This window comes from Podarcis muralis, chromosome 10 (assembly GCF_964188315.1).
Source record: "Podarcis muralis chromosome 10, rPodMur119.hap1.1, whole genome shotgun sequence".
NCBI classification, from domain to species: Eukaryota; Metazoa; Chordata; class Lepidosauria; order Squamata; family Lacertidae; genus Podarcis; species Podarcis muralis.
The window spans coordinates 6,349,312-6,369,971 of NC_135664.1; the positions used below are offsets into that span (position 1 = coordinate 6,349,312).

Sequence of the window (20,660 nt, forward strand, 5' to 3'; positions counted from 1 at the left end):
AAAAGACACCACGTCAAATGCCAGAGCAGTGTCAAATGCCAAAATAGAAGATCTTTAATAAGACAGCTGTTAAGACTAGGACTAACATCTACAGCAATAATAGCAATAAATATGCAAATATATTGCTGCTCCTTTACAATCTGAAGGTAAGTAAGTTGCCACACATATACACAAAAGAAACAAAAAAAAACCAACCACCCACAAAACTTGTTACAAAACCACCCAATGAAGGCACTGTTGGCATCTGTGAGTTTTCGTTCTTTTGTTTTTCTAGAATACAGAAATGTGAAAGGCTTTCTTTAATAAAATCAAAGTGATGGCAATCAAGATGCTTGGATCAATTTCTAGTACTTATTTTATCCATTTGTTACATTAAAAAGTTTTCCTTTGGATTACACTTGATCAAACTCTTACTAACTGCAAACACTAGCTGACAAAACCCACAATCATGACTGAGAGTTTATTTCATGTAATCCGCTGCAATTTGTTTGAGCAGGCAGTGCCTAAAGTAGAGCTTCAGGCTTGTAACACTCTGCCAGCCGAGTGCAGATTTGTTCTAAAAGTAGCAGATGTCTCATGGAATATATATAATACGGAAAACATTCTGATTTAGTTTTTCCTCAATTTTTTATTGGCATGGGAGCTTGCATGGTAGATAAAATCTCAGTTCAAAGATGAATTATTTTTAGACATTGAAATCAAACTTTCTAAACAACTCCCATTACAAACTCTTCCATTTAAGAATCTTAAACCATATCTGTTGAACTCAATAACAAATCCATTGATATAACCCTGCTCACAGGGTTTCGTCATACATTGTTTTTTAAGCTAGGGAAACAAAATTAAACCCAGTCCAATCAACTGCATATTTTGCATGCCAAGTTTTCCGAAACAAACATTGCAACAGAGTGCTAATCCTTTGCCACTTCTGTTTTTACTACATAGTGTACCTAAGCCATTTTCATTTGTGCCCAAACATTTTACCTGTTAAGATGCTTTTTATACTGGGCTAATGTACATCAGTGAGAGGCAGTGAGAGATTTTACTTTCTTGGGCTCCATGATCACTGCAGATGGTGACAGCAGCCACGAAATTAAAAGATGCCTGCTTCTTGGGAGAAGGGCAATGACAGGCCTAGACAGCATCTTGAGAAGTAGAGATGTCACCTTGCCAACAAAGGTCCGTATAGTTAAAGCCATGGTTTTCCCAGTAGTGATGTATGGAAGTGAGAGCTGGACCATAAAGAAGGCTGATCGCCGAAGAATTGATGCTTTTGAATTATGGTGCTGGAGAAGACTCTTGAGAGTCCCATGGACTGCAAGAAGATCAAAACTCTCCATTCTTAAGGAAATCAGCCCTGAGTGCTCACTGGAAGGACAGATCGTGAAGCTGAGGCTCCAGTACTTTGGCCACCTCATGAGAAGAGAAGACTCCCTGGAGAAGACACTGATACTGGGAAAAGATGGAGGGCACAAGGAGAAGGGGGTGACAGAGGACGAGATGGTTGGATAGTGTTTTCGAGGTTACCAGCATGAGTTTGACCAAACTACGGGAGGTAGTGGAGGACAGAGGTGCCTGGCGTGCTCTGGTCCATGGGGTCACGAAGAGTCGGACATGACTAAACGACTAAACAACAACAATGTACATCAGCCCTCAGTCATGAAAGTTTGATAGCAAGAACTCCAGAGCCTTTGAAGACCTATGGTGTCCTGGGCCTTTGAGGATCCCATTTTTGTATTGAAGGACTGGTACACTTCAGTACAGTCCTTTTTAATGCTCTCTTTGTGGGGCAATCAGACACTCCAGAGGCTGCAGCCACAACCAAATGTCTAACTTTTATTTATTAAGAGGAGCTGGCCAAAACATATTAAACCCAATAAGCACTAGATTCAATATTTCTGTTATCACCTTTAAAGTCCTAAATGGTCTGTACCTATCATTATCAGTTGGTGTGAGAGCCTCTCTATCAGAGACAGCATAATCACTTAAAAGTAGCAATAACAGCAAAACACAAAAGAACAGATCCATCAGCTGTAGCTCACCACAGTCAGAAGAACTGGAGGCTCTTTTAAAAAGGAAAGTCTTTACTCTTGAGCAGAAGACTAGCTAGGAAGGGAATAAGTTGCTCTGTTAAAGCAGCAATTCCAGAGTATGGCTACAGCCACTAAAAACGCCCTTTCCAATCTGAGTCAACAATGCTTTTAGAATATGTACAAGGATCTGTTGTTAATAGCCAGCAGGCTGATTTTGGAGGAAGAGGTCATTCAAGGACTCAGGTTCCAAACTGCATTGTTGCCTTTACGGTTACTCAGTTGCAAATATTTGTATCCAAAGGGAATCCAATTTTTACACCAATGGAATGAGTCATTAATATGGAATCCTGTTTAGTACACTGGTGTTAGAAAAAATGCTGGCTGCGCTCTCTTTCCAGAGTTTAATACTGGTATGAAAATAATCAGGAGAAAAGCCACAAGGAACACAGACGGTTCACTGAAGCTCCCCTACCCTCTTTACGGAAACTATTACTCCATAGTACTGTGTTAGTAAAAAGGTGCCTTCAAAATTATGTCTGTTTTAACACTGATTGTCTTGCAAGTCATAAGCTAGTTAAAGTAGTTTGACTGTGAAAACATTCTAATAAATGTACAACTCCAAGCCAGCTGGGGTTTACTACAGTGTCATTACACAAATACCACCAACTAAAGACACAAATACCACCAACTAAAGATTGCGATCCTGTGAAGGAAAAGTACAATTTACAGCATATTTGTAACACAGCAAGTTATGCTAGTATAAATATGCTTACATTTTTTTTAACTATGTATGCCTTTACCATACAAAATTGTTTGGGGCACCAATCTTCAGGATACTGTAGCTAACAAAAACAGGACCTTATTCTTTTAAGTTTGAGCAGCAGGAAGATATAGCAGGTGAGTGATTTGCACAGCCATAAACAATAGGTTTTAGCTACCAAAGGACCTATGCAAGAATGCCTCTAATTAAGCCAAAAGGGGAAAACTGCATTCTACTGTTATATAAATTTGTTATTTGTAAGGTAATTTTTTAGCTCGTCCTTCATCATATGGTCCCATAACAGGTTACAATACAAGTATAATAAAACCAATCCAACACAACCTATAAAAGGAGATTAAAGTACAGCATAATTAAAAGCATCCTGGGACCCACAACTTGAGCTGCTCACTTGGTACAGTGTTGAAGAACTATCATCCAGTCACTAATACTCCCTTCTGCAGCAAGGTGCTCAAGAGAGTGGTGGTGGCTCAACTACAAACATACCTGGAAGCAAATTATCCCCATCCCCAATATTTTAGTAAAGTTTTCACAGTACAGTGGAATAGTACCCAGAACAAATTGAATCAAAAGACAAGAGAATGAGAAAAGAGGAGGAGGAAAAAAAGAACAGAGCAGTGTTTGAAATTGGCCAGGTGCCAGGGACATTTTGCACATGGCCACTGACCACCTATAACCAAGTGAAGATGCCTGGCCACCAGAATTGGTGCCTGACATCTCCACCATCTGGAGGTGCATATCTGGGGATCATTTGATCTTGACTGTTTTCACACACTAATACTTCATCCTGTAGAATTATTATCAGTTATCTATTATCTGCACAACCTGTAGCCCGAGCAGGAGCAGTGAAAGTTACAGTTAATTGTAGCTTGTCTTCACTTATCTCACCCCACTGCCCTTCTCACAATTGTGAAGAATATTCTTACGTTATCAGTCCCATGATGAGGCCGGAAACCTAATTGGAAGGGGTTCAAATAGTCTGCATCCTCCAGGCGTGTCTGGAGTTGTTCAGCAATCATCCGCTCAATCACCTTGCCCAGAAATGGGAAGAATTGAGGCTGGGCGATAATTGGCAATAATGGCCGGGTCCGAAGAGGTTTTTTTTTTAAAAAAAGAAATGGTTTAATCACTGTTTCTTTAAGCATCCCGGGGGGGGGGCCCTCACAGAGGAAAGCATTCACCACCCTACGGACATGGCCCATTGCCCACCCCGACTTGTTTTTATAAGTCAGAATGGGCAAGGATCAAGGTGGTCAGTTTCACTTGTCCCATAGTGGTAACAGGTTGAAATTGATTCCATACAACTAGACCAGACAGAGCTCTGTGTCCCTGCTTCCTGTTACCACGTAGGAGTCTCTCACTTTCCAAATAATATGAGTGATTTTATCTGCAAAAAAACCCTGCAAAATCGCTACTGGAAAACTTGGAGTCCTTATTGGACTCCAATGGCAAAGGTGGTTCTGTTAGACTGCAAACCACCTGAGAGTCTCCTGCTGTAGATGCAATAGGGGCAGCGAAGAAAGTCCTCTTTGCCATCTCTATTGCCACTTGATAGGCTCAATGTTGAGCTCTAACTTGTGCTTGATCCGATTCAGAGTGAGTGTTTTGCCACCAGCACTCTAGAAATCTCAGCAATTCTATCATCACCCTCAGCTCTGAGGAAAAACATGGGGCCATTCGGGCTCCATGCAATCAGAGAGGTTGCTTCGGAGCCAGACAGTCGATAGCCCTGGTTAGCTCCTTATTCCAGCGAGCCACCAGGGAATCAGCTGAAGGGCCAACAATATGGGATAAGACATCCCCTACCACTCTCTAGAACAGTGTTTCCCAACCGGTGTTCCGCGGCACACTAGTGTGCCGCGAGACGTTGCCTGGTGTGCCACGGGAAAAATTGGCGGGGGGGGGGGGGGAAATAAAGGGGGGGGAAATTATTCCCCCACCGCCAGGCGTGGGGCTGGGGTGGGGGAAGCCCGAGCTTCCCCCTCCCCCAGAACGGGACCCAGAGCCATGCCGAAGCTGCGCGCAGCTTTGGCAACGCTCTGGGAGCTTGCGGGGCTGGGGGAGGAGGAAGCCCTCCGCCAGCCTCCAAACCATGTCGGGAGACAGCGGGATGGCGCGCTGCGCCTCTCCCGTTGTCCCCCGAGTTTGCGGGGCTGGCGACGGGGAGGAGCAGGCTTCTCCCCCCCACAGCCTTCTAGCCAAGTCGGGGGACAGCGGGAAGGGCACGCTGCACCTCTCCCGCTGTCTCCCGAGTTTGCGGGGCTGGCGACGGGGAGGAGCAGGCTTCTCCCCCCCATCAGCCTTCTAGCCAAGTCGGGAGACAGCGGGATGGCGCGCTGCGCCTCTCCCGTTGTCCCCCGAGTTTACGGGGCTGGCGACGGGGAGGAGCAGGCTTCTCCCCCCCACAGCCTTCTAGCCAAGTCGGGGGACAGCGGGAAGGGCGCGCTGCGCCTCTCCCGCTGTCCCCCGAGTTTGCGGGGCTGGCGATGGGGAGGAGCAGGCTTCTCCCCCCGCCAGCCTTCCAGCCAAGTCGGGGGGCAGCGGGAAGGGCGAGGTGCGCCTCTCCCGCTGTCCCCCGAGTTTGCGGGGCTGGCGATGGGGAGGAGCAGGCTTCTCCCCCCGCCAGCCTTCCAGCCAAGTCGGGGGGCAGCGGCAAGGGCGCGCTTCGTTTCTCCGCTGTCCCGGACGGCTTTCAAAAGCCTGCCTTCAAAAGCCGTCCGGGACAGCGGAGAAACGCGCTGCCTTTCTCCGCTCTCCCGGGAAGGCAGGCGGGGGGAGCAAAGGCTTTCGCCCCCGCCCGCCTTCAGAAGAGGTCAAGGACCTTCAAAAGCCATCCGGGACAGCGGAGAAACGCGCTGCCTTTCTCCGCTCTCCCGGGAAGGCAGGCAGGGGGGAGCAAAGACTTTCGCCCCTGCCCACCTTCAGAAGAGGTCCAGGACCTCTTCTGAAGGCGGGCGGGGGGCGAAAATCTTTGTCCCCCCTGCCTGCCTTCCCAGGGGCTTTTAAATCGCCCCGGACAGCGGAGAAGTCCTCCGCTGTCCCGGGGTTTTTTAAAATGCTGGGGGTGGGAAGAAAAGCCCTTGTCCCCCGCCCCCAGCCTTCAGAGGAGGTCGGGGGACAGACTGTCCCCGGACCTGGTCTGAAGGCGGTTTCCCTAGGAACGCATTAATTGATTTTCAATGCATTCCTATGGGAAACCGTGCATCGCAAGACGAAAAACTCGCAAGACGAAGAGACTTGCGGAACGAATTAATTTCGTCTTGCGAGGCACCACTGTATCCGGAGAGGCGGCCTTCAGGCGAGTTTTAATTTTAATTTTCCTTCTCCCACTTAATGCCCCACGCTCGCCCGAGCAGCTTGCAGTCCTCGGTAACCACGGCGACCCGAGGGAGGGGAGGGAACAGGGAAGTCGAGGGCGGCGGCGAGCCACGATGACGTCAGTGGGCCGCGCCGCCTCGCCCTGGCACGGTGTGAGAGCCCCGGCTAGTGGTGCGAGCTTCAGAATAAGTGGGATCCGCGTGCGCGAGACCGAGATCGCGGGTAAGGAGCTCAGCCCTGGGCAGGAGGAAGCGGGGCCGCGCGTGCGGGCCACATCCCCACAGAGAGCGAGCCTCCCCCGGCCCACCACTCCGGGCAGGTCCACTCACATGAGGGGGCGGCGATGGCGACGGCCGGCAGCTTGCCTGCAATGCCATCCCTCGAGCAGGCGAGGAGCCCGGAGGCTACCAGATGCGAGTCCTCTTTCCCACCCTGCTCGGGAGTCCAGAGCACTTGGTCGCATTCAGGATCTAGAGTGGGGAAGCGGGGCTTGTGTCTGGGCTGGACACATTGGGCTGCCTGTGCCGCTCGACCTGCGGGGAGAAATCAGGATGGGAGTCACGACCGTGAGGCAGGGCTGCCAAGTGTGGCAGAAGAGGACACGGCCGTCGCACCTGTCCTTAGGTAGGAGCTTCTTCCGTGTCGACCTGCTGCCCTAAAGTCTTGGCTTTTTTCTTGGCTTTTTGGCGGTTGGCACAGAAGGAAGGCAAGGGGGAGGGGGAAAAATTGAAACTTACACTTTCGTGCGTCCCTCCCGGCGTGACGCTGCGCGCTGACGTCACGGGGCTGTAATGGTGGTGTGCCTCGAGATTTTTTTCATGAAACAAGTGTGCCTTTGCCCAAAAAAGGTTGGGAAACACTGCTCTAGAAGCCATCTGGATCCATTAAGTGGCAGGGGTGGGTCCCACTTCCCTGCTGAGGGGAAGAGTCATGAATAAGTCTAATTGCACCAGGAAGTGATCTGACCATGGCACTTTTTTTGTTTCATTGGAACTTAGTGTCAGATCACCTACATCCATAGTGGTAATCACCAGATCTACAGCTATGGGTTGGGCCAAAGTTATTCAGGGGCAGACCCATGAAGGCCATGCTTTCCACGAAGTCCCAAGCAGCCCCTTGTAAGGTTGTGTTGGCAAGGATTTTTGGGCAGGAAATCCTTGGCGTGGGGGAGAGGCTGGTACATCAATAAGAATCCTGTACTGCCCCTATTGCCCAACTTTCATGTGACAGTCCTTCAGACAGTTGAAGATGGCTATCATATCACCTCTCAGTCTCCTTTTTTCCAGGCTAAGCATATCAACTCCTATAACCATTCCTCATGAGATTTCATTTTCAGACCCTTTATCATCTTGCTTGCTATAAGTTAAAGGGAAAAGGCATAAGTGATCATTAGTTAATGGTCATGCAGAACAATTGCACAGCGAACAACCATATTAAATACACTGCACTACACTTCAAGCAAGCTAAGTTTCTGCCAGACACCTATACACCATGCCATGAAATAAGAGTACAGACCCAAACACTGCTAAACTGACAGCTACCAATTTGACAGTCATCACTTTAAGAAAATATTTTGATGTACTGTTCAAAAGTGCTATTAATTCAAATTTTTAATAACTAAAGCAGAATAAATATCTTATTGCTTTTGACAGAGGACCTGAAGATGTTCCCATTTAGAAGACTAAAGCTTAAACTATTAAAATACACAACATTTAACATAATCTGTATATACCACTACACCGCATTGGCTCTCTAAACAGATCATAGTGAAACTCATACAGGATACATCTTTGATGTCATAGAGTCTAGTAATATGAGCAATCTACTAGAAAACAATGCAGGAAAATGCATGAGCTATAGGGGGTCAATTAACTCAGTAAAATACAACTACTGTGTCTTCCAGCTGCACCTAACTATTACTGCTCAATATGTTTATTTTCCTTATATTTTATCTTTCTTCCAATTTGTTAAAGGCAGTGCAAAAAATCCCACCCAACCCCACCACGCATTTTTATTCTTACAACCATCCTTTGAGATAGGCTTAAGGCTAGTAAGACAGTGTGGCTATCCAAGGTTACCCAATGAGTTTTCCAATGACAGGGGTGGGTACTTGAACCCAGGTTGCCCAAGTCCAGCTCCACATTGTCTAGGATCACAGTACATCCAGTGGAAAGACAATATAATTTCAATACTGTCTAGTATCCACTATCACAATACCTTTTTTTCCAGAAGATCATTACTTTAACACCATTAATAGCAATTACTACTATTAACCTGAATACAGTTCTCACTTATTCCCACTTCAGCTACCATGCAGTGTTCCACCCTTTCAAGCTACTACATTATGGTAGCTCCAATGTAGCATCAGCTATTTTGAAGCAGGAAGCTCTAACCACATTACGCTTCATATTTCTTCCAGCAAGTCCTCAGACAGTGTTACTACAGCTCAGCAATCACTACAGTTCTTGCTGGTAGCACTACACCCGTGCATCCACAATGCTAGTGTTTCCCACTCAAGCATACAGCAAGGCATTTGTGCATGACATGTTTCTGATCTGAATTAGTCTAGTTTTAATATCCAACTACATTCAATTTACCAGTTTTATTATTGCTATTGACCACATCCTTGGGATGCAACACTTCTCACAATTAAGACCATTCAAGTTCTAAAGAGGTCAGTAATAGCTGCATGAACCTGCAGACTTAACCTGCACTTAAGCAGACACATTCTGTACAATCCTTAACACATCCTCCTATAACATGACCTAAGAGAACTGCCAATAAAGTCTGTTTATACAAATTATGCAATTTCTGCATATAATCTTAGTTTAGGGTTGCCATAGTTGAAACAGCGAAAATCCAGGCAGAAAACGACACTGTGGGGCATATGGCAACCATAGTTTGCATTATTGACCTGCATTTATAGTATACCTGTTAGAGTGAGCAATGTATTACTCCCAGTCCTTACACAGCAGTTGGAAGCTAAGCTTACATATCTCCATATTGCAAATAGGGGTGGGGATGGGGGGATTTAGTTAACTATGGGAGTTGTCCCCAAAACATCTACTGAGCCAACACTTAAGGTGAAATGTAAACAAGTGTTGGTTCTTAACTCATTTAGAGGGGTGTTGATAGAAAGGAGTGAAAGACAGGCCTTGTGGCAAAGAACTGCAGATTAGGGCTACAGGTTCCAATTGATTTAAAATCTTGAATAATTTTAAGTGCCCGCAAGTTAAATTGGGCAGAAGTTTTCAGAAGGTGTTAAGTACTTACAAAAATCACAGAGGGCAGGTGCCATCTTAGAAGACGCATCCCCCCTTCCTCTCACCCAAGAGAGAATGCATCTGAGATTATGCTTGTGGCACATGGATGCATCATCTAAAAGACAAAGCAAGAATGCTGTTTTCTTCAGAGCCACTGTTTTAGCTGTATATGCAAAGTCAGATGGTCAATCATACAATTTTTGATCAATTTTGATACATTTCAGTAGCACTATGCTAGGAATTCTAGTGAAGCTTTGGAGATTTCACACACACACACACCCAAAAAAAATCCTGCCACAAGAAGAATATAAAGTCATAAAGGCAGATTTGAAAGTATATAAGTGCTAGTTATCTGATTGGAAAAATATGTGCTACAGTTTTTCCAGATGTTGAATTCTTCATCCAAATGCCATGTCATATTTTTATATGGTTGATCACCTCCTTGGGTAACTTCACACAATCATATTTATATAGAGTATTTCTAACCCACTCTTCATTAACATAATCACAGAACCTGTTACATAAAAGAAAACTTTAAAACATCAATATTTTAACACATTTAACCACCTCCCAATGACTGGTACCTGTACATATCAAGATTGGTCAGGTATTTTTTAACATAAAAAATGTCACATGTTTTGTGGTTTATGGTCCTGTCATGGAGGCATTCAAACAAACTATTAATTCTTGCTTCTTATATAAAAAGTTATATAATCAAGGGACACCAGCTTAAAGATGTATTGTGGTTATCTGTTGGAAAGAGACAATGATGTCCTGTGTTTTACTACAGGCTTGCAAATAACCACTTGCCTGGTTGCCTGATTCAAGTATAAATTACTTCGAGATACATTATCAAGTCTCTTCTTTGAAGCTTCTCTCCAGCATGCAACTTGTCAATGCAAAGGGTATTTTGTGTATGGGTCAATCTATGACATGCACAAATGGCTGCCTGCTACTTCTCACAGCACAAGCATCCAAATGCAGTCTGGGATGCCATGGCTGCCTCTGTTTCCTTCACTATGTAAGTGAGACCTAGTTATCGTCTTATTTTCAGCATAATTATCTGCACAAATTTAGTAGGCATGGGCTTATCTTGCTCTTCTGTTTACCTTTTTTCTGCATGACTTGAGGCAGTCATTTGGAATTCATTTGAACTGTGAATTCCTGTCCTGTATATTAAACTGTCTAAGATTAACTATCAAGTGGAGAGCTGCAACAATACTTTAATGTACAATAGGAGTGGCTCCTATTCTGAGCTCCAGCCAAGACCAGGAGCCGTGTAGCACAGTTTAGGGTTTACACTGGGAGAGGAGGACCTCCTTTTCTCTCTCCCTGCCCACTCCCATGCTGTAAAGTACTGAAGAGTTCAGTTTGGGTGCTGGTTGTCAATCTATGTTTTATTGCTGTATCTCATATGGGAGGGTTCTGGAGCTCTGAGGAAAGGAAAATCTGTTTTCCGAGTCTCTCCCTCCTGCAACCTCCCCAAATAATGCAGGGGGGGGGGAGTTTAATCTTAGGATGTGCAGTTCACTTCCTTCATTCTGAGGCAGTTGCTAAAGTCTGGAACATTTGGTTCACAATGCATGAATATGCAGAAGAGCAATATCACCCAACTTCAAATCCAAAGAATGAGGTTTTTTGCACATTTTTTTTCCTGATAGAAAATACCATTTAGCTTCAATAGCACGTTCCCTTATGGGAAACAATCAATGAAATTCACAAGGTATGCACAAATAAGTAAATCCATTTTCATTTTGCAATTCTAGAAGCCCAGGTACTATCAAACTTATTTTGGCTACGCCCACATGCTATTTAGCATGCAGTTTGCTCCTACCATGCAAATGCATGCTTTTGTGTAGTGCTACTAGGACTCATTTGTTATCAGTAAAAATACAGCTGTGGCCACTAACACTAGAGAAGTTACAAGAAGCCATACAAGGTGTGCTTCTTATAGTAGCAATTGGGGGGGGGGGTAAAAATGAATGATTTTTTTCAAAAAAAAACCTTTTTTTTAAATTTAAATCAGTTTTTTATTTACCATATTTTTCGCTCTATAAGACGCACCAGACCACAAGACGCACCTAGTTTTTGGAGGAGGAAAACAAGAAAGAAAAAAAATTCTGAATCTCAGAAGCCCGAACAGCAAGAGGGATCGCTGTGCAGTGAAAGCAGCAATCCCTCTTGCTGTTCTGGCTTCTGGGATAGCTGCGCAGCCTGCATTCACTCCATAAGACGCACACACATTTCCCCTTACTTTTTAGGAGGGAAAAAGTGAGTCTTATAGAGCAAAAAATATGGTAAATTGGATTTATTAAAATAAAATGCTTTTGGAGGAAAAATATTTCTAAAGTTAGTTTTCTATTTAAATTACATTATAGTCCAAAGGCTATTCATCAGGGGAAAAGGATGTTTTTAATTATGTAGCATGAGGCTTTATATGCAATGTTTAAATTTTTTGGTAAATGAGTTCCATTAATCCACTGACAATGTCATGCTCTTCCAGAGGTTTCTGTAAGATTATTTGGGGCAGTTTTTCTAACGAGAAGATATTATCACAGATGCTTCTTTTTGCAGTTCTCAAAAGCATGAATTTGTGTCTGCAGTGATAACATGCCTTTTCTTTACAGGAAAGATGTCTTAAAATAAACATCCAGAGTTGAGGGGAAAACCTTAATCCCATTGTTCCTTTGCAAATTATATACACAGAAGCAGCCCCTTACCTCTTAAATGCTAAGTTCCAAAAGTTCCAATAGATTGTTTGGAGTGGAATAGATCTGCACAAGGAGCTAAGTGTGAAGCAGTAAAAATGAAAGTGCAACCTTGTGAGCAGAATACTCCACAAGTCTTGGGATCTTTGTGTAATAATAGTGCAAGTCAGTTGCATGTCTGTGCAACTGAGACTTGAGGCAAATGCTGAAGGCACTTCAGGGCTGGCAACCTCTTCCCAATCCCACTGGGTTCCAACAACTGCACTAACACTTAACTGTACAGAATAGGCACCTGAATGTAGAAGCAAATCCAAAGGGGTAGTGGTGGAAAAAGTAACTGGGATCTGTAAGTCCTTGGCGAGACCTTGAAGTACTTGCCAGTCAACTAATAAGAGTTCACTGGTTCCAGGCCCTGCTTCCCAGGGCTCGCCTGGCATTCTCCAAACAATAAAGTCTCCTGCAGCAGGAATTCCCGAAGTTCTCCGCTCCAGTTCTTGGTTCCCCTTTTCTGGCTTCTTTCTGCAAGCTGTTCCAGCCTAGGCTGACCAACTGTATGTCTCACCCCCTAGACAAAGGAAGGTCAGCCTCTCCAGTGCCAGGGCTGCTGGGAGATATAGCCCCTATAAATAGATACCTTATTAAACCCTCCAATATTTTCATAATTACCTATGTATTTCTAATAGTATAACCAAATCAGTAATTTTGATATAACTGTAAAAACTACCCTGAAAATTTATTATTCCAAAAATGAAACCTTATACCAACAAGAATGAGTCTTTCTGTAAAAAAGAAGAAAAGATAACAGTGATTTAAATCAAGTCTTACTGACTACTGATTTAAATTGTGATTTAAATCAAATCCACCCTGGTAGCAATTCCTTCCATCCTTCTCCAGATCTGCCGTTAGTCAACGTATAATCATGCTTAACGTCTATTATTCCCAGTCACAAGAGCTCTCTCGCCTTCCCATTATGGATGAGTGTGTTAATGCTACAGCTCACTGTTCCGCAACAACACCATGAAGCACTATGAAATATTTTACATGTATTCTGCAACCGTGTATATAAAACCACATCAAGGGCAATTCATCATGACTCCTACGCACAACTGCACTACAGTGCAAAGTATCTGGACATTACTTCCAATAAGAAGTCTGGTCAGGCCTTCCACAGAGAGCTCCCATTAACCCACCCTTCTCCAGGGCCCAATCACACAGGTTCTGAGGATCATGCTGATCACTTGCGTAAGAGTTTATCATCAGTAAGCTAAAAAACATGTTTTGGTGGAGTGATGACCTGAATAGTAATTAGCTCTGGAGCGAGCACTTTCATTTTCTCACTTGCAGACTCCAGGATGAAGTTAGACAACTTGCTTTCAAATGTTGAGCAGCCATTAAAAATTCAGATTAAGAATCTATCAACTAGCCTTTAGAAATGCTGAACTAGCCTAGCCATCAAATCCAATACGGACATGGAACTACCACAGTTCCAGATTAGAAAGCATGCATTTTAGCCAAACTAGGAAGTGAATCAATGTGAAACAAGTTGGTTAGAGCATTGTGCTATTAATATCAAGGTTACATGTTTGAACTCTACACAGCTGCATATTTCTGCACTGCAGAGAACTGGACTAGATGGTGCTCAGGATCCCTTCCAGCTCTACAATTCTATTATTCTGAGTCATCTTTTTTTAGTATTCAGAGTCCTTAATGAATACACAATAGAATATATTAATTTGGCTACTATATACCACAGCCATCCAACAAACTGGCCAACTATTCCAAATGTAAACCCATGGATTCAACTCTCCACAACTGCCAAACCAAAACGGTAAACTCATCAGAAGAACAAATAATCAGCCAAAGCCATTTTTAAACAGCCACATTTTAGCAGTCCCCTAACACAAAACAGTGATGGGGCCATACAGACCTTACTTGGCAAAAAAATTCACATAGTGGATGCCATTACAAGTCAAAGGGTTCCAAAACTGTGCTCTGCAAACTTCATTTAAGTATTCCAGTGTGTCTGTGAATTTTGTTTATTTCTTATATTGTGTTTCATTCATTACTATTTGAATTCCATAGAATAAGCCCTCATTACTGCCAGCTATGCTTCAGAGGAATGAAGGAACCAAGTGGGAACTCAGATAACGATTAGAGCATGAAGCTAGTGAAATTGCTAACTTGACTGAGATCACACTTGACTTAAAAATACTTTAAAGTAGCATTCAACTAACTATTAGAGTAGACTCACTGAAATTAATGAACATGCCTGCCTTAGGTCCTTCCATTTCAATAGCTCTACCCCAAGTAATGATTAGTTGAATACCACCCCTTTATAAAATCAAGCTTTTAAGTAGGATGACAATCTACACATTTTTATTTTTTACCGTATTTTTCGCTCTATAGGACACACCTTGTTTTAGAGGGGAAGAACAAGAAAAAAATTCTCCCCCTCTCTGTGCAGCGCCCCTTCAGAGAAGCGGCAGGAGAAACTGAGCCCCTTCCATTTCTCCTCCCGCTTAGCTGAAGGGGCGCTGCGCCTTAGCTGAAGGGACACCTACCCTTCAGCGAAAGGAACCTGAAGCCTCCGGAGCGCAGCGGGAGCTCCCGCTGCGCTCCGGAGGCTTCAGGCAGCTATCTTTGAAGCCTGGAGAGCGAGAGGGGTCGGTGTGCACCGACCCCTCTCGTTCTCCAGGCTTCAGTGAGGGCAACCTAAAGCCTCTGGAGCGCGGCAGGAGCGCTCCCACTGCGCTTCAGAGGCTTTGCGTTGCTATTGCTGAAGCCAAAGAGCCTGCATTCGCTCCATAAGATGCACACACAATTCCCCTTAATTTTTGGAGGGGAAAATGTGTGTCTTATAGAGCGAAAAATATGGTATATTTGTTAGCCACTTTTCTCACAGAGTGACCCAAAGCAACTTACCAATTAAGAAGAACCAATCAAAATCTAAAAACACAGCTATAAACATACAGATCCCAACCCACAACAGGACCTTCAAATTAAAAGCCAAAAAGCTCAGATAAAGAGAAGTCTTTGCCTAGGACCTAAAAATAAGATGGCATCAAGCATGCCACCCTATGGAAAGCATTCCACAAGCGGGAAGCCACCACTGAATTATCTGATAGCAGAGGCAGCAATGAAGATTCCATACTGTGCTTCTTCAGCTAGTATCTGCCAAAATCAGAGCCTGCAGGGCAACTGACGTTACCAAAAGGGAACAATGCTAGTTTGGCAATGTAAAATTGAAACCATGAGTAATTTGCTATATGAAGGAATATAAAGACACCTGTCAAACTAGGTGTAATGACCACATTGCCAGAACTAAAATAGGCACACCAGCAGGCACAAGGCTCTCAGCAGTGGTATGCTTTTTCTGTTAGAACAATTGGCAGGAGTGTTTACTAAAGATAGTGGTAGCAGACCAAAACAGGCATGAAGCTTGCAGGGTGACTTTGGGCCAGTCACAGCCTCTTAACCTACCCCACAGGGTCGTTGTAAGGATTAAACGAAGAGGACGAAGAACCATGTACTCACTGGAGAAAAAGGTGGGATATAAATGCAATAAATAAGCTCTTCTGCTTAGCTGCTTAAGAAAGCTGGAGGGGCCAGCCCGATGAAGATGTCAGTTGCCAACATGGCATCCAGAGATCTCCACATGGTCACAATTGGACCCGTGCCAGTTGCAAAATGCACCTGGTGCCTGGGGAGTTTCTAGCACTGCTTCTCAATTAATCCCTACCCTGGAGATACATTAAGAGGCTGTTACTGGCCCAAGGCCACCCAGTGAGCTTCATGACTGAGTGTGGTTTTGAACCCTGATCTCCCAGGTCCTAGTCCAGGGGTAGGCAACCTAAGGCCCTTGGGCCGGATGCAGCCCAATCGTCTTCTCAATCCGGCCCACGGACTGTCCAGGAATCAGCATGTTTTTACATGAGTAGAATGTGTGCTCTTTTTAAAATGCATCTCTGGGTTATTTGTGGGGCATAGGAATTTGTTTATTCCCCCCAAAAATATATATATACATATATAGTCTGGCCCACCACATGGTCTGAGGGACGGTGGACCAGCCCACGGCTGAAAAAGGTTGCTGACCCCGTCCTAGTCCAACACTCTAACCACTGCAGCACACTGGCTTCATACATTACTGCTATGGGGCTATATAAATTAAGTAGGTAAATAAATATGGGGAAAGCAAAATGTCACTTAAAGGAGGATCTGAAATATTTTCCTTTAGGTTTGAATCTGTTTTATTCTGGATTGTTTTATTTGATGTTTTAATGATTTCGTGATTTTATATGTGTTGGAAGCCGCCCAGAGTGGCAGGGGCAGCCCAGCCAGATGGGCAAGGTATAAAAAATGTTATTAGTATTATTATTGTTATCATCATCATCGTGTTGTAAACCGCTTTTACAATTTTTCTTTAAAATATAAAGTGGTATAGAAATTAAATGAATAATAATAGTCATAATAATAAATTTCATTGTAAAAAGAAAGGCTCCTAGACATTCCATCGTGGCAACTAAAACCTTGGTTTAAGGTGTCATTTGGCACAAATTAGTTTATATATCTGAGCTTCTAACACTGGGACAAATACTTTAGGAACATCTCTCCCTATACCAGTGTCCCCATGTTTTAAGATCTACAAGGGAGGGTCCTTCTTGTCCTGTGACTGGTTGAGGTCACCACCCTGTTTCAATCTCTCTGCTGTGGGATGACCCCCTCTGTGACCATTACCTTTCCAAGAACACCTGATCCCTTATAATCTGTTAGTGGTCTCCCAATGTTCAGAGGCTTGTAGCTCCTATTGCAGGCCCAGTCCTCTGGAACTCCACCCTACTGAGATTAGACAGGCTTCCTCCTAGCTGTATTTCAGGTTTCTGACAAATACTTTCCCATTTCAGCAGTTTCCACATTCCCTGACCACTGGCTATGCCAGCTGAGGCTGCTGGGAGTTGGAGTCCAATAACATCTGACAGGCTACAGGTTAGGCACCTCTGCCCTAAAAGAAGTAGGGAAGGTGAAAGAAAAGTCTTAAGGAAAGAGGAGCATACAAAGTCAGAAGAAAGCAGGATCTTGTAAACCCTTTAATTAAAGTGACTATGTGTGGATTGTTTGGACAAGAGTGTTCAAAACAGCACACAGGCATAGGAGAATGTGAATTGAAGATATTAAATTTCGTCAAAGGAAGCTTACACTAGCTCTGAAAATGCAAGCCTATATACAGCCAATACATCTTTAAAAGCCATTTTGTTCTGAACCATACTGGGAACCAATTGGTTGAACTGTAATATATAAATCATTTTCCCTACACCTCCACATTTCAATACAGAAACATATTTGATGTGATTAGGAGACAGATTATTAAGTGTTATTTTATTACAGGGACAGGTTACTTAAAAGGAAGAGTCCGTTTCAGTAAAAGCATTGGCCAGTTTTGGAAAGTTTGTTTTACAACAGTGCATTTACAGTACTAAAGCAACCATCTGGCATCACACCCGGAACCAAGTCCACCCACATTAGCACTTTCATTCCTTCTTGCTGTATAAATTCAGGAAAGAGACAGTACTAACAAGCCAAGTCCTCTTGTTCAATTTTCATGCACCTAACTAATGAACACTAAGTTAAGAGCTAGACAAATGTTTCCTTATTCCAATAAGGGATTTGTCAAGTTCTTTATAAGAACACTGCAACTGGTTAAGAGAACAGTCATAGTCAATCCCATTTATTTGGTGTTTCACAGGAAATAGTAATATTTGTGCATTTCATGTTCTGTACCAAAAAATGTAAGAACTGTAAGAACACACCTCTACACTTAGCTTTAAGCAGTAGATGCTCCAAACCAGTGAAGTTTAAAGCCTTACGGAATGTGCATCAGGGTAACTACTTCAAGTCAAGTAAAACATGCAAGCTTTCCCCTCCTTTCAAATCCTTTTCTATTTACCTCAAGAACAATAGAACCCTTTCAGCCAGAAGAGCCATTCCTCTTTCCCAGGCCTCCCCACCCGGGATGAGGAAACCGCTTCCTAAAGCCCACTTCCTCTTCCATGCCTCAGACCTGAAACAACTTTCAACAGCCCCTTGGTCTTTCGCAATATCCTGTAGACACCTCCCTATATTTCAGGAAACCTCTTATTTGTCACTTGCATCAGAATTTTTGTGCTCTGAAGCCATCAGCTCAACCAGAGCTTAACCAGAATGCTTCTACCCCGAAGCGAATAGAACAAAATTGAAATGAAGGCGCCCGATAATATTTCCAGTTGGGTTAACCAAAAAGCCCTTCCTTGCCAAAGGCTTGCTGTTCGATATTAAACATTTGCAACAACCATTATAAGAAGCTACATTGTTTTCAGAATTCCAGCTAACCGTCATCCGCCAGCCGGCAGAGCGAAGTAAAAATGAAGGAGCTGTAAGGATCCATTTGGATAAATATGGTCATAGGCCGTTATCTATGCACACAGAGATAAGCCTACCAATAAATGGCTGCAAGGATAAAAGAATGAGGATGCTGCTGGAGCTTTTGAAGGGGAGGGAAGAGATGATGTTGGCAAGAGGACTGGCTCCAAGGAAAGCACAGAGGTTTTGCAGGAGAATACAAAAACAGGAACCGGGAACTGAAATTTCGATAAATGCCCGCTGCAACCCCAAGATGCTGCTGTGTTGTATACGCAGAGAGAGCACTTTACCTGGAGCAGGATTGCTTCGCAGAACTGGGGAGAAGGGGAAAGGAGATAAGGAATCTCCCCTCTGGCTTCATACATTCCTATTTGTGGAAGCGGCGGGCAGGGTGTATTGGGGGGGGGGGGAGAGAGAGAGGAAGGGTGGGATCGCAAGCACAATGGCAGCAGCCCCTCACATGCCACGGGCATCGCGGAAGCCTCCCCGCCACATGCAACACCAGCAGCAGCAGCAGCCCCACAGCAAAGCTGAGGGAGCCCATTCACGCCAGAGGCTTTCTGGGGAGGGAAGCTGGGGAAGGATGCAGCCCTGCAGGCTCCTTCCAGCTCCCCCCTTCTCCCCGCTTCCTCCCCACACGATATGATGGGGGGGGGGGACAGGCCAGGATGCACCTACATAGGGGGGGAGGGGGAGGTCAACGGCCTCGCCTGACAAGGCGCCCCGCCCTCTCCTCGCCCCACCAAAAAAGGAGGAAAAAAGGCGCCCCCCACCAGAGACGGAATTCAATACGCACGACACCCCCCCCCCCGCCGCCGCCTTCTTCCCCCCCCCAAACCCCAGCGTACCATGAAGTCGGTGGCGAAGTTATCCTCCCCATTGTGGTCGGTGTCCTTCATGGCCTGGACTCGCTGGATGAATTTCCTCAGGATCTCCTCTTGCTCCATCCTCAGCCTCCTCCGCCTGCCCGCTTCCCTCCGCAAAGCGGGAGAGACCCAGCCTGAGGAGACGCCCCGCCAACCGGCTTTCTCGCTGCTTCCGCCGCCGCCGCCGCCCTGGCCCTCCTTCCCCAGCCGCCTCCCCACCCCCGACCCCGAGCACAACAACTTCCCCGCGGCGGCTCAGCTCAGCCCAGCGCCGCCCGACCGACCCATTCTCCTCCCTCACGGCCCCTCCCTCCCTCGCGAACGCAGCCGCCGCGGCCGCCAACACCGAACGCCGGACGGCGGCGACGCCACTCGCCCTCCGCCCCTCTGCGGCGCAGGCGCAGCGGCGCCCGCTCCCTCCCTCCCTCCGCTCCCTCCCACGTGTTGATCCGCCGCGCCCGAGCTCTCGGGCCCCGCCATTGGCTTCCGCTCTCAGAAGCCCCGCTGGCGATTGGCCTCGCTGCCCGTCAATCCCTGCCTCCTCCTCCTCCTCCTACCTCGGGAGAAACTTCCTTTTCCCCACCCCCCACCCCTAGAATTCCCTAGCGGGTAAGGTCTTCCTTGCGCTTGATAAATAGGACTCTGGGATGTACCAATGCGTTTGCGGGGGGGGGAGGGGAGGGGGGAAAGGTCGCCTGTGGTTTAGCTGAAAGAGACCGCGGGAAGGCAGCGCTCCGTCTTCGCGCCCGGGAGGCGGCAGGCGCCTCTGGTTTGCCCGCGGAGAAAGTACCTGCCAATATATGGCACGTTTAGCAAGCTTATTTAGAGCCCCCTCAACACGTTTGCGTGTACATAATAAGAAAGTCTGGCCTTTAATAGGACTTCCTCTGCTGTGGCCGCTCCCTGAGTGTGACCCATAGCTGTCAACTTACAGATTTGAAAATAAGGGACCAGCAGCCTTGCAAATAAGGGACCAGCAGCCAAAATAAGGGACCTGCAGCCTCACCTGTTCCAGGCACTCCAGTCTTCCTGTCCTCCTGCAGTCTGGTCAAACTCATGCTGGTAGCTTCGAGAACACCGTCCAACCAACTTTGTAACCCAGTGTTTCCCAACCACTGTTCTGCGGCACACTAGTGTGCCGCGAGATGTTGCCTGGTGTGCCGCGGGAAAAATTAAAAAATTGAAAGATTTTTTTTTTTTAAAAGTCAAATTTTCGATTGGGGCGCCGACACTAGATGACCCCTGGGGTTCCCTCCCTCCCTCCCGCTCTGCGCCTCCCTCCTCCTCCTCCTCCGGGGAGG

At 45.5% G+C, this 20,660-nt stretch overlaps 1 protein-coding gene across 4 annotated transcripts in view; it reads right to left on the bottom strand.

The window, feature by feature from the left end:
- The window catches only part of PTPN12 (protein tyrosine phosphatase non-receptor type 12), a 64,106-nt gene extending 44,536 nt beyond the window's left edge, over positions 1-19,570 (bottom strand). Inside the window, exons 1-2 of one of the 4 annotated variants that reach the window (XM_077935766.1) lie at positions 19,342-19,561; positions 9,403-9,507 (exon numbers count right to left, since the gene is read on the bottom strand). In XM_077935766.1, the coding sequence (XP_077791892.1) occupies positions 9,403-9,441 (39 nt within the window). In that variant the 5' untranslated portion in view covers positions 9,442-9,507; positions 19,342-19,561. Of the gene's footprint in view, positions 1-9,402; positions 9,508-19,341 lie in introns of all 4 variants that reach the window. The other 3 variants (XM_077935767.1, XM_077935765.1, XM_077935768.1) reach the window with 3 other exon arrangements.
- Between the last annotated feature and the right edge of the window lie 1,090 nt (positions 19,571-20,660).